The 13,134-nt window shown below is 37.4% G+C and overlaps 1 protein-coding gene across 3 annotated transcripts in view; it reads right to left on the bottom strand.

The window, feature by feature from the left end:
• Sema1b (Semaphorin 1b) overlaps positions 1–13,134 on the bottom strand; it is a 262,804-nt gene that overhangs the window by 34,644 nt on the left and 215,026 nt on the right. For all 3 annotated transcript variants that reach the window (XM_089647332.1, XM_089647350.1, XM_089647341.1), the window contains one exon: positions 5,330–5,531. In XM_089647332.1, the coding sequence (XP_089503458.1) occupies positions 5,330–5,447 (118 nt within the window). In that variant the 5' untranslated portion in view covers positions 5,448–5,531. The remainder of the gene's footprint in view (positions 1–5,329; positions 5,532–13,134) is intronic.

The raw sequence follows: 13,134 nt of genomic DNA, 5'->3' as shown, positions 1-13,134 counted from the left end.
CTCAGCTTCGCGGTTTAGAGGCAGAGCGCCCGACTATCGTCGTGAAGAACCAAGGTTCGATCCCCGCTTTAACTAATTTTTTTTCTTTTTTAAATTTTTTAATACGAAAAAATTGATAAAATGCTCTCGTGCTGCGACTTTGTCAGGCATACATATAAGAAGATATCTACATGATTTGTAATAATAATAATGTAGTAAAAAATTACATAAATTTGTTAATTTTAACCGAGAGTCTCCCGAAATGTCTAAATCCATTTAGTGAGACTCTAGACCGGCAGGTGTTCACTCGAGTAATTGGCTAGAAGTAACGGTCGGTACCTATATGATATTTTGGTCGAAATATAGCTTACAAATCGAGCCGGTAGAGTCGCTCGGTATTTTAATTAATTATTTTTATTTTGAATCATTAAAATTACTAATCAAGGCCGATAACGCGGCTAATTACCCTCGCGGACGTGCGTGACATGTTTTTTAAGTAAAAAACACAGCCGTAAGTGAGTTTTTCAAAATTTAGAAATGTTTTTCAAATTCAGACTCCATACGGGTATGAGACTGTTAAAACACGATAGATCTTTTCCAAAACGGACAAATATACGGAAATATTTTGAAAAACGACAGATATGACTTCACACTGCCGATAAATCTTCGATTCGACCTTGATCCCTTCGGCACCGGTGTGTAGTCGGGATACACGCCAAACGCGCGCCCAACATTTGTACACAGTTGACATTTGTCACATGAGAACGGGTCGCTTCTACGATTCGTTCTTAAGTTCAACAGCTCGGCTGTGGAACGAACTGCCGGCCTCTGTGTTTCCTCTCTCCTACAACATGGGACTCTTCAAGACCCATGTTCACTCCTTCCTCTCCACAAAAAGTGCCTCCACACAGCATCCCCAAAGATGACATAGGCCCTGAGGGAAATTATTTTCTCCAGGGCCTCCTGTGTGGAGTTAATATAAAAAAAAATATATATATATATAAAGCGTTAACGAGACGTTATGTGATATTATTCATTTGCCTTGTTTGAAAACGAAAATTTGGGCGGGACAAGTCAATTGAGGAGTACACGTTGTATACGCGGTTCTCGTCACGCGAGATACCTCTCCTCGCGGTCTAGAGGCAGAGCGTTCGACACTCGTTATGCAGGACCCGGGTTCGAATCCCATATTTTTATAACTTTTAATTTTTTTTTTATCACATGCTACTTATATATATGTCAATATAGTAGTATTTTTTATACCTATTTCCCGAGCACCAAGGTTATGTAACCTGAAAGCTTTTAGCGGTAGAAGATAAAAATATCTTGCTTTAAAAAGTAAAAATGGCGAGTATTCATTAATTATAAAAAAATAGCTGTTTGTATTCATTCTGTTTCCAAAATTTGAGCAAAAGTAAGCAAAGCCCTCTTCAAGATTAAGTAAAAAGCTAGTTTCCGAGACATTTTGAGGCGGGAGGTGGCGCTCTGTCACTCACACGGACTATAAGCAGTTGTTGTCAGTTTGACATTATCTGACTCTTTTCAGTAAACACGAAAATTACGTTTGCACGGTATATGTTGAGGAAACGGATTGACGGAATGCCAAGTAGATAAAATTACTTATGCGTTTCCTTTCAAACATTTACATAACATTTAAAAAATGTCCACCGATGTTTGTACTACGTAGTTCAAATATTCTTAGTAACACTAAATTATATTCTGCTATGTAAAGCAATAATAGAAATGATTTATCTGTAATTTAGATTCGTGCAGTTAGGAAAATGTCAAAGGTTTCCAAACTATAATCGTTAAATTCTAATTAATTTAAATCAAATTTAATAATAAAATTATTAAGTTCTGCTAGTATATTTTTGGTTTTTGTTATTGTTACAGCTATTTCGGCTTTCAATGCCATTTTCAAACTGTGGTTTTAACCACGTTTATACGACTTATTTATATGATTCTATTTTACCCACTCCCAATTTAAAATTATTTACTACCGGTTAAACCGATTTACTAATAAAAAAAAATTGTGACAGTAGATTTGATATTCTGTGGGGGTATTTTGAAATCTGTTTTCCCCACATTAATGTCTTGAAGTCCGTCCAATTGCTCAAAATAGGTATTATTAAAAAGAAAATGACTTCCCATGGGATCACCTTTAACCCAGCTTCTAGCGGAGATATTTATGGATCATATTGAAAATATTATTCTTATGTCACCCTTAGCTAAATACATCATATACTATGTCACATATATAGATGATATCTTAATATGTTGGAAAGGCACCAACCGTCAGTTAGATATCTTCATTAATTGGGCCAACACTGTTAATAAATAAATTTAATTCAGAGCTTGAAATCCTCTTTTCACTAGTAACCTTATACTTTTCGTAAGTACAACGACCCATACATACTTAACAGATAGATCATTCGTAGTATTTCTCGGGTAAGCCGATTACCGATTGTAAACACCTAGAACTATTTCAAGATTGAGTAAATATTTATCACTTTTATCAGACTTAACTAGATTATTTTATTCATCCGAAATATAGAATGCTGTATTAATTTGTGGTATGCGGAACGTTTGACTGATAGAAAGAGGGGCAGGGGGATGTTTGGAATACTTGATTATTCAAAGCTTCACTAAAAATAGTTTGAACACCGCAGAGTTTGAATTCTGTTATGATGCTGAAAATGCCAATGTTGTGAATTTTTCTCTTGATAAAACAAGTAAAACTATCTGTTTTCCCTAAAGTACAATAAAGCCTAGAGGCAGATTGGTGAAGTCGGATTAATCAATCATAATGGCGCCGCAAGAAGTTGACTTGCGTCTGTTCCAACAAACTCCCGATAGAATAAGATGAGCAATAATAATTCTATTCCGGAATTTCACATTTTTTGGCAGCGTTTCTTCTTGTGCCAACAAGCCTTCATAAACATCATTAATTATTCGATTTTTATGTTTTATATGATGTTAAAATAATGGATTTGTGGGAGGATAGATAGGAAGTAAAAATATTTTAATGTAATATTTTAAGTGCCCATATACAATCTACCGGAATTAACGTAAATTATATTCAGCTGTAAGTACCATAAAAGTATATATATATACTACACAAGATATTATTGGAAAACTGTTTTCCATAAAAATAATATTATTAAGCATTAATTTTTAATACTGATTGATAAAACTGAATTCTGGCGGTCAAGTAAGATTCTAAAGATGCATATTTTTTTTAAAAAGAGCGTCACTGAATTCATATTCATCACGACGTGTTATTTTGTTTGAATAACCAACAATCCAATACAACTAAATTTTATTTAAAATTTACTTATTTACATGTAGTTTTATTTTACGTTATCATTAAGTACCTACCCAATACTTCTTTAAATGTTACAGTTTTATATATCTCGTGTAATCCTGGGATTACACCATCCTCCCAGTCCTGATGACTGTCAAACAAATTGGTTCTTCTAATTAAGTTGACAAGCCTTATCAAACATATAGAAACATCTAGTGGGTCGTTACATACAATTGTAAAATGCAATTCACTGGCTAGTGAGGTGAAGACAGTATGTATTGCGAATCAATGTTCAGTCGCAGTGTTCCATTTTACCCCGTTCCACACACACGTGGCGGCAGATAGTAGCTTTTCTTTTGGCGCAGTCCACCGTCTGGAGCCTCGGAACAAGATGATGGATGACTTCCATAAACATTTTAGTGGTTCGAGCAAACAGATCCGCCTACACGGAAATGTTAGCTCCATACCTAGGCATCTGCACTTCTCCCCCCCGACGTAATAATATACTCCTAAGTCCTTTGCCCGGAAAGGCTAAACTTGTTGACGCAAGGGTCGGACCATAACCTATGTAGGGAGGGGACAGGTAAAATAACCACTAAATATCAAATTATGTACAAGAGGTACAAAAATAAAGTTGGGAAATTACAAAATGCTGTTAATTAAAAGCTTCTAAGGGACCAACAGATCCGAATTAAATTTTATCTTTTAAAAAAGGAGGTTGAAAATAACGCTGGTGAACAGTTTCAAAGTTCAAATTTCTTTAAGAGCAAAAAAAAAAACAACCCGTAAAAGGCAAAGTTTTTATTACTATGATACATCTATTTTTTATTAATAGATATATTTAAAAAAAAAAAAATTGTTTGACTGAGGATTAAACCTTCCTCCCCAGGGACTGAGTAAAATGAGTGAAATCTTAATAGGATGGTACCGAGATTTATTTCGTGTATTAACTGCAGTAATTTTGTTATAATATTATCCAATTTAAGAAAAATGCGTGTGTGTGCGCGTCAGAGCCCATGCTCCCTTCATACCTTCGGACTTCAATGTGTATCAGTTGAGAGAACTAAGTCCAGCTTTTTTCTGTGCTCTCCGGCGCACCTCAAGGTTCTCATTTAGAGGTATTATTATTTAATTATGTATCAAAAATATTTTTACATGTTAATTACCTAGCGCACGCAGATGATAAAAAAATATATTTACTTAGTTGTCAAAACAATCGAAAACTGCATCAAACTCTAAGAGGACCTCAATCCTATTTTTGTTTACTGTGAATTGAACAAACTTGTTGTATTTAAAAAATTCCCCAATTTCCCGTATAACAGAAAATTTCATCACATAGACATTCTTAGCAAATAAACTTTAGAAATATCGATCCGAAGTAAGTCTGACGGCCGGCATAGTCCAGTGGTAACGCATTGGACTGCCATTCCGAAGGTCGCGGGTTCGTACCCGGCGTGCGCAAATAAATTTTATTTGATTAATTTGTGTTATTTCACAATTAATTAATTAAAATAATATATAGTATATTTGCGGCACGTTCCAGAGTGGAAGATAATACCAGTATCGCCCTGGTGTAAGACCACCATTCAGAATTGAAACGTTGCTCCAAATGGCTTTAGCCGTGTTTAGTGACTAGATCTGAATAGCCAGGTACTTCCCCACCTTCCTCTTTCCCTTCCCCACTTACCTTCAGCCTCACAACATCCCCCAATTGGGGATGCCATAGTCTCACTGGCTCCAGACGGGAGCAGTTGGGACTCTTGTGAGGTATTCACTATAAAAAATAAAAAAAAACGCGTACGATCAAAAATTATTAATGCAAGAGAATAGAATATATCGCGAGCATCACCTATCCTTATCCTATATTTCTCTTTCTCTCCCCACTACCTAATTATTAGTTTTAAGGCAAAATAAAATTCATATCTCTTACCAACTTTAGAACACAAAACTTTTTGGTTTAACCTCATATGTATCTTCATACAAATATCTTTGTATTATATAAGCTGTTTGTTTCTTACAAATAAATAATTTGTACAAAAAACTCACCGTATTTGACGTATAGCTTGGCGTTGGAGTCGGGGGACCAGGCTGTGGCGGTTCTGACCAGGACCAGGAGCAGCAGCATGAGAGCTGCGGGAACTGCAGGGGCTGCGGGGGGCGCCATGGTGGATGGGGGCTCTTCCCTTCCCTCTGCCTTCCCTCTCACCACCCGCCCCGGGACCGCGAACTCTCTCGGCAACTTGACATCCTGCAGAAGAAAGATGCTGTTAATCATTGCTTTTACATAAACAAGTAATTTTGTCAATTAACCATCATAAAATGTGCACTGCCATAACATAAGAACCTAACCTAACCTAACTATAACTAACGAATAATAACCTAACCTAACCTAACCTAACCCACATAACGCAGTTAATAAAGTTATTGTTTCATCACTTTCCATGACTTTATATAACTTTTTAAAGATGTGATGAATTATCATTGTGACGATTTATCCGGTTACCGGCGGATTCAAACCCCATACAAATACAAACCCTATACAAAACATCCAAGTATTATTATTTATATAGTGTACGAAGGGTCAAACATATTGCATAATATAAAATAACATTTTTTAAATAGTATATAGAAATTATATTATAAAAGTAGGTACCTAGATAAATATCGAAAGAAAAGAAAGAAAATATATTTATCATGGTTCAAATTCATATTGCGAGACGTATTTTTTTAGTAAAAATATTATAAATTGTATCTTAAATTCTCGGATATCCGATCAGCCCAATTTACGGGAAAACATAAATATTTTTCAAAACATTAAAATAATTCTATAAATGAACGAATTCATTGGGTTTATTATTCCACGGAAAAAAATGTGACCTCTCCAGAACGATTTAGCAAACAAAAACACATTTAATTTAAATAATCACTCCGCATGAGCTTTCGGTTTGCAACGATGAACGGGAAAATGGTATGCCATTAGGATATTATGTAAATCATCAATTTGTATGTTGCGGGACCGTTAAAGCGACACTGAGTCGGATGAAGCAATGGTAGAATGATATATACATAAAATAATGTAATTTATGGCTGTGATCCCGTTAGCTTGTAACACTTGTCAAATTAACAAGTACGTCCCGCAATTATATTGCAGAGATCTGTCGGACAATTTACGAAAACTGACGGCCTACTAGGTAGTATGCAATTAGAAATTAGAACGAAAATACATATTCCCTTCAATTTATTTATTTATGTCCATTCTTGAATACACATTTTACAAATGATTACAGTGGTTTATATTGTAGTACAGAGAAAAAAGTACAGAAAAAGGTATAAAAAAATAAAGAACATAGGTTGATATAGGTAAAACTGTGTGTGGGTGATATTGTATGTTACGTGAACACCTCACTAGGAGAATTAATTCAATAATTCATTCAATGTAGAAGTATTTTATTTTAAATTCTGAAAAGGACCCATCGACCTGAGCTGCGCGTCCTACCCACCAGGATATCGACCCTAAAATTAATTTTTTTTTATTTTTTTATTTTTTAAAGAAAGACAAACATTCCCGGGTTACGAATAACCTGACAATATTTGAAAATCTCCTACTACCACCACAGTAAGCCGAAAATGTTGCTTGTTTTGTGATGGAGGACTTAGCCAGCCGAGGAATTGATCACACTACGCCCGAGTGGGTCCCAAGCGCGATGTCAACTCGGCCACCGACCGGTCTTAAGGTGGGTATTTTCGAAATCGCATGAAAAGTCGAAAAAAATTATGAATAAAAAATCTGAATGATTCTTTGTTGGTCCCGTGCGCGTTCCTGTACCATTCATCCGATTGCGTTGAAACTTTCAAAGTTTATACTTATTAGTGGCAGGAGTGTTTAGAGAGTGGTTTTAATTTGAATGGTAGAAGAAGTTGGGTATGCCAGAGAAAGACTTAACACATTATCTCTGCACTAGAATGAGATACGTCGAATTAAAGTGGATATAATGTAGTTTTTTTAACGGTAACGACGTGGATTTCATGCCAACAATTGCTAATGCTCAAATAATTATGTAAGGTAAAATGAGGCAAGATTAACGAAGAAAGTGTTTTAAGGAGAATGTATGCCGTGGAAGACAACGGTAGAAGAAAGCGAGGACGATCGAGGAAGACATCGCACGATTAAGTGAACAAATACTTATTATAATACAATTATATAATTTCCACCTTAAAAATCCACCCAGCCTTCAGGTACACTAGAATTCACAACCTCAATACTTTACGCCGGGTACATTTCAGCTAGTTTTATATAGAAATTATTATAAATTATGTTGGAAGGCATAGTAACAACTGTCTTAAAGCCACACGTCACGTTTGGTGTAATAGTTCGAATGTCGGTTTAATCATGAGATCTCTATTGAAGAACATAAACTATAATATTCTGAATCGTGTTATTTGTCATAAAGCGAATGCGGAACAATGGTCGTATTCCTCGTCGAGGCATTACACAAATGTGCTTTTATGCGTGAGGATTGAGGACTGATAATGTGACCGCCGATAGGTCGACAGTAGATAGATAGTGCGTCGGAAACAGCGACCAACAGAGACCATTGTTCATGGAAAACGACCGAGGGATCTTGCAACACGGTACATCAGCCATAAGCCATTGATGCTGGAGGAATAAAAACAAACTTTAAAAATATAAATCTTTAAAATGACTGGTTGCGACAAACGGCACCGAGTAGGTCATGAAAGACAATCTCTTGGGAGGCTAGGCCAAGGTCCAAGTGGAATGCATGGCAACATTATTTTATAAACTTGTCGAAGGGTAAATACTAATATTAGTGAAATTGACTACTCCTGAACGCAATGTAGCGAAATCATGCAATCAGTTTTAGAAGTTTACGAGGTGGTACATTATCATAATATAATATCAAACACCTGTTTGGGTTCGAAATACGGGATATTTCATGACATTAGTTATAAACGTGACTAAACCGGTTAAGATAATACTAAAATGGCTACGACCCGATCGTTGAACTATGGGAGGACCACACGTATCGAATATACATAGAGAGAGCGAAATAATGTGTTGTTTATTGAATCGCTCCGAGAAAGAAGTTGTCGCATTGCATAACGCTCTCGGGAAACGCTCCACGCGTCGTATCGCCCGTGGTGTTATTTAGTCGGTAAAAAGTCGTAATGGGTTAGGGCATTAAACGCCATAACTCTGGGCAGACGATATTGTTGTTGCGGGACTTTATGGCGAAGCTCGCGGATAATGGCAAAGCAGGCCGAGCTATCAGCGCGCGGGATGAGTTCCGTAAACTTCCAGAAAATACGGCGGTGGGCGGGGAGCACTAGCGCCGAGGCCGAGGCTAGCCGCTGGGACAATGACAAGCCACGGGCTCGGTCCTCCGGCGTCACGAGTCGGCGCGAAGTCACACGAAGGTGGTATTAAATATATGTAAACAGAGATACTTAGGGAAGATGAGTTTTTATCAGCAGCGCTTTTGCCGTAACTCGCTTTCATAAGTCACTACCGGAGAGTGGAGGTGACGCGTCCCACATCCGCTAACCGGTAGATTGCATCAGCACGACCTTCCAGAAGAATGTTTTATAAAATGACGGAACATCCGAGATAAAATAAACAAAGGTCACAAGTTTTAGTGGCCCTTTATAAACTTTATATGATCGTTTGAGAGAGAGAGAGAGAGGAAGCCAGTATCTCACAGTGAGAAGGCCGAAATATAAATTAAGAATGCGAAAACCACTCTAAAATAAAAAGCCTTTTTTAAATATTTCTTAAAACGAAAGAGCCGATATAATCTCCCGCGGGATATAATATGCGTGTTATCAGAAATCCGGCTGTAAGGAATAAGAGGCGGCCGGAGGCAAGGCCCAATTGTCACTGCGGAGCGCCCACGCGCTCCCGGAACAGGGCGTACGCCGCGCTTACACGTGCAGGGCCCCACCGCTCCTGGCCTGTACCTGCTGCATCCTGCTGCCCGTCCCAGCTTCTATCCAGGCGAGACGTCGCGAACACTCGAGCTTTTTATTTGCTACAGCGTCTGCAGCCGCAGATTTATTACCCCCGTCTCGGCCTAAGCTATAAGTAACTCTGCACCAGGAATTAAACAAATAAGTATTCATTACAACCGTCTAAAAAATGCGACTGAAACTCTAACAAGAGGTAACAATTCTCTTTGCCTTTTCGGGGAAACAAATTTCGCATAGTGCCTGGCCTTTAAATGTCTTTTTCATTTCCCGGACAGAACTATTCCTCTTCTAAAGACATTATCTAAGTTCTCGGAATGAAAAAACAAATCGAATTATAGAAAGTTCAGAACTCGGACAAAGATAAAGTGAAACATGTCGCATAATATAATGTTGGCATTTCATTACGATAACGTCAACGTTTCACCGCATTTATCTTGTAAAAGGAGAATTTTCTGTTTTTCTCGACCCATAGACCTACAGCGCCACCTCAAACTTAAGATAAGGAACTCCCCGCCCGAAGGTGGAAGGAGGAGGTGGGAGCTGGCTGGACCGGACCCGGGACCGTCACATAAATTATCGGCCGGGAACTGAACGCAATTTTGTAGAAACCGCTCCGCTGAATGCACAAAAAATATCCCGACACTAATTACGTTAACACTCGACAGGAATAAAATGTGAGCAGGCGGAACAAAGGAGGCAGACTTGCCAAATACATTACAAAAGTTGACAAAATACTTTGAAGTGCATTACTCCAACGAAGGCATTTAGTTTTATTAAATTACTTTTACTTAAATCATCGTCGACAAAAATACGTATATAAACTAAATGCCATTCATGTATTTATAAAATTATATTATAAACGTGATGATACGAAAGTTATAGGTGCATAAGAGCATCAGTAGTGTCGTAATTTATTTTAGGTTGAGTGCATTTAGAGTCAAATATAATCACCAAGAATTAGTTTTAGCACTATTTACGTAATGGTAATAATTTTAGACACGTTCTCTTAGGTGAGCAATTTTAATATACTAAGCAGATTCTGGCAGATACTATGGGAGGATTTTGTGTAATAATATTAAATTAATGTTTATTCGTTTTTATTGTGTTGGGTTATCCAGACAAACAAAGAATTGTAGGTGCAGCAAGCAATGGTGAATTTTAAATAAAGAGATTCGAATCCAACAGCACTTGTTAAAGGCTCGCGCCCACTTCTCGCCCACACCGGGGATCGAACAGGGGAATATCAGACTATGGCAGATTGCAGCTACATGTATGGCGAGTGTCGGGCCCCGTGTACGTCACGATTCTGCCATAGAAAGCTACAACTTTGTGTGATAAGATTAAGTGATTGATAACAATGCTGACAGGAGAGTTAGCGAGGTACCGGAGCATACTGCAAGCGAGCGGCAAACCAACCATTCAGCAGCAGGTTCCGTATTGGATTAATGTTCCCGGGTTGTCACGGAATTTAAATACTGATATTCTAAACCGTTTTGAATTACATTTTAACAACGTGTAAGCTTAAACCACGGAAAAAACTATTATTTTACTAGTTAGCTGCAACTTATTACAAAAAATTACGGTGACAATCTTAAGAGACTCCAATTTAGGGAAAATCGCCCGCGTATTGCGAAAGAAGCGTATGGTAGTTAATCCCAGAATTTCTGCACTGAAATAAATCCTGACTTTCCTGATTATTACATTGTGGAATCCGGAAGCGATTCAATTCTAGCAATACCGGACTATCAACTAAATAATTTAGAAATTTATATAGAAATACCAAGTCGGTGACAATTCTTCTGTATGACAATTTGAGCATATTCATATAATTTAACGAGTGTTGTAGTTCAACATAATTGCTGGAATACCCATTTTTAAATTTATAAAACGTAAGAATTTCTTTTGCATTATACGAGCGAAATAAGCGGACATTTTTTGTATCTACAATTAATATCTTAAACATGATGTGTGTCAGGTTAAATCTTATAATCTTCCAACTATTTTCACCAAGCGAACCATACATTCTACCACAGAAAGGCTAATTTCGTAGTATTTCAGTTCTGAAGTTTCTAATACAGTTCCAGAGAATTCCGAATTTCTGAACCAATTCGCTATCTGAAAGAAGATTCATCACATTAAACTTTTTAGTACCTACTCCTTGCAAGTCCCATTAATCATCTCGGGGAACGAAAAAGCTGTATGAACTAAATTGATTCAATATTTGAACTCAATTAGAGCAAAGGAGTGGTATATGCAAGGCCTGAAACATCATATTTCAGATTTAGATTAAGAAATCGTGTAAGATAAAATTCGTTCATTTTGCAAGCAGGATCAAAAAATTTACATAAAATATTTTGAGGAAATAATTATTAATGGCATAAATATGTTCAACCCTTCCGCTGGGCTTGTCGACATAATGTAGGAACAACGTAATAAAATAACGGAGGTCGGAGGGGATAAGAGATACATTTGTTGAAGACGCCATATATTATCTTGGTCGTATGGACCCAGGGCTGACCAAAGAAATGTCAATATTGTGAGAGATTTACTGCCGTGCCGTGGGACTGTGGGGAAAACGCATATGTATCCCCATACATATTCATGTCTATGGACCAAATATATCATTGATGACAGTCGAAGGGCAAGTTAGTGACACGAGGATGAAAGGAAGGGTTCGCAGTGATGAATTCGGAGGTCTACCCAGGAAATAAGTTACCCCATTTTACTGGGGGGAGCTTTATTGGAAATTTGAGAGAGGGGTAAAGGTACCAAAATGAGAAGCCATATAAAAACGCAAAATACACCGAATCGTGCAAAAAATGTTTACGACTTTTTAAAAGGTGTGAATTCTCTTAACAATTCACGTCTTTTTATATTATATCCATATGTTTAAGTGTGACCGAGACGACGTCCATTTTGTTGTAATACAATACGGCGCGAAGTATTTGGAAACTTTAGCCCTTTGGTCCTTGGGTCAAATAGTGACCCCGGGTCATTGTGTTAATCGCTAAGTTCTTGCCACACAGACGGGTGGGTTTAATGATACCATTTTTAAATACAGAGTCACGCTTATTACATCCACTATGACTAAATACGTCGTAGTTCAAACACCGAAATTTTAATTAGTTGAATAATAAATTAAGGTAAACTTTTGATCATGTTTGTTAAACGAACAGGTTTGGAGATTTTACATTTCAGTACGATTACAAAAAATCATCCACGACTTGTTTATTTTAATAATATTAACTTGTTGAAAACCTTCCGTGCCCGAATACGACCGAAATGGTATCAATAATTTCTGTTTATGCTCGAGAGTTATTAACCGGTGTTATCGCCAAATGAATTAACGAAATTAAAATATGACATTTGTGGCGACATTTTTTGCGCATACGAGTAAAACCTCAGAGTCAGAGGCGCGGTCTCCCCCGCCCCCGCCCCCGCCGCAGTATGACGGCTGCTTGGCATGAAACGGCAGAAACCCGTTTAATTATTAATTAATTCGCATAATAATCAAATCGCGTGAAAGTAGAATAAACGGTAGGGCGGAGCATCGGACGGGCGCGGCACTAAGTGAATTATTATACCTCGCTGTGACCAACTGTAGCATTGGGCATTGTAACTACACCAGCTACTGCAGTACCATGGCAAGCACCTGGGAGCATATCTAAATTAAATGGAAGAGGGAATGACATCAATATAATATGGGCCACTCCCACAGACATATGAATATTAATAGACTAGAAATTAAGGATGAGGGGTAAAATCAACTGTTGAAGAACGAAGAGGGTAAAGCTGACTGTGATTCGTCAATAAATCAATCTGATAGTATATAGGCATCTCGCATTATAATATCACCATTTAGTTCT

Source organism: Hesperophylax consimilis, chromosome 3, assembly GCF_061612785.1.
Source record: "Hesperophylax consimilis isolate HC1 chromosome 3, BYU_Hcon_1.0, whole genome shotgun sequence".
In the NCBI taxonomy this organism is placed as follows: Eukaryota; Metazoa; Arthropoda; class Insecta; order Trichoptera; family Limnephilidae; genus Hesperophylax; species Hesperophylax consimilis.
Note: the sequence above shows the minus strand (reverse complement) of the source record. Positions and strands in the feature narration are given on the sequence as shown.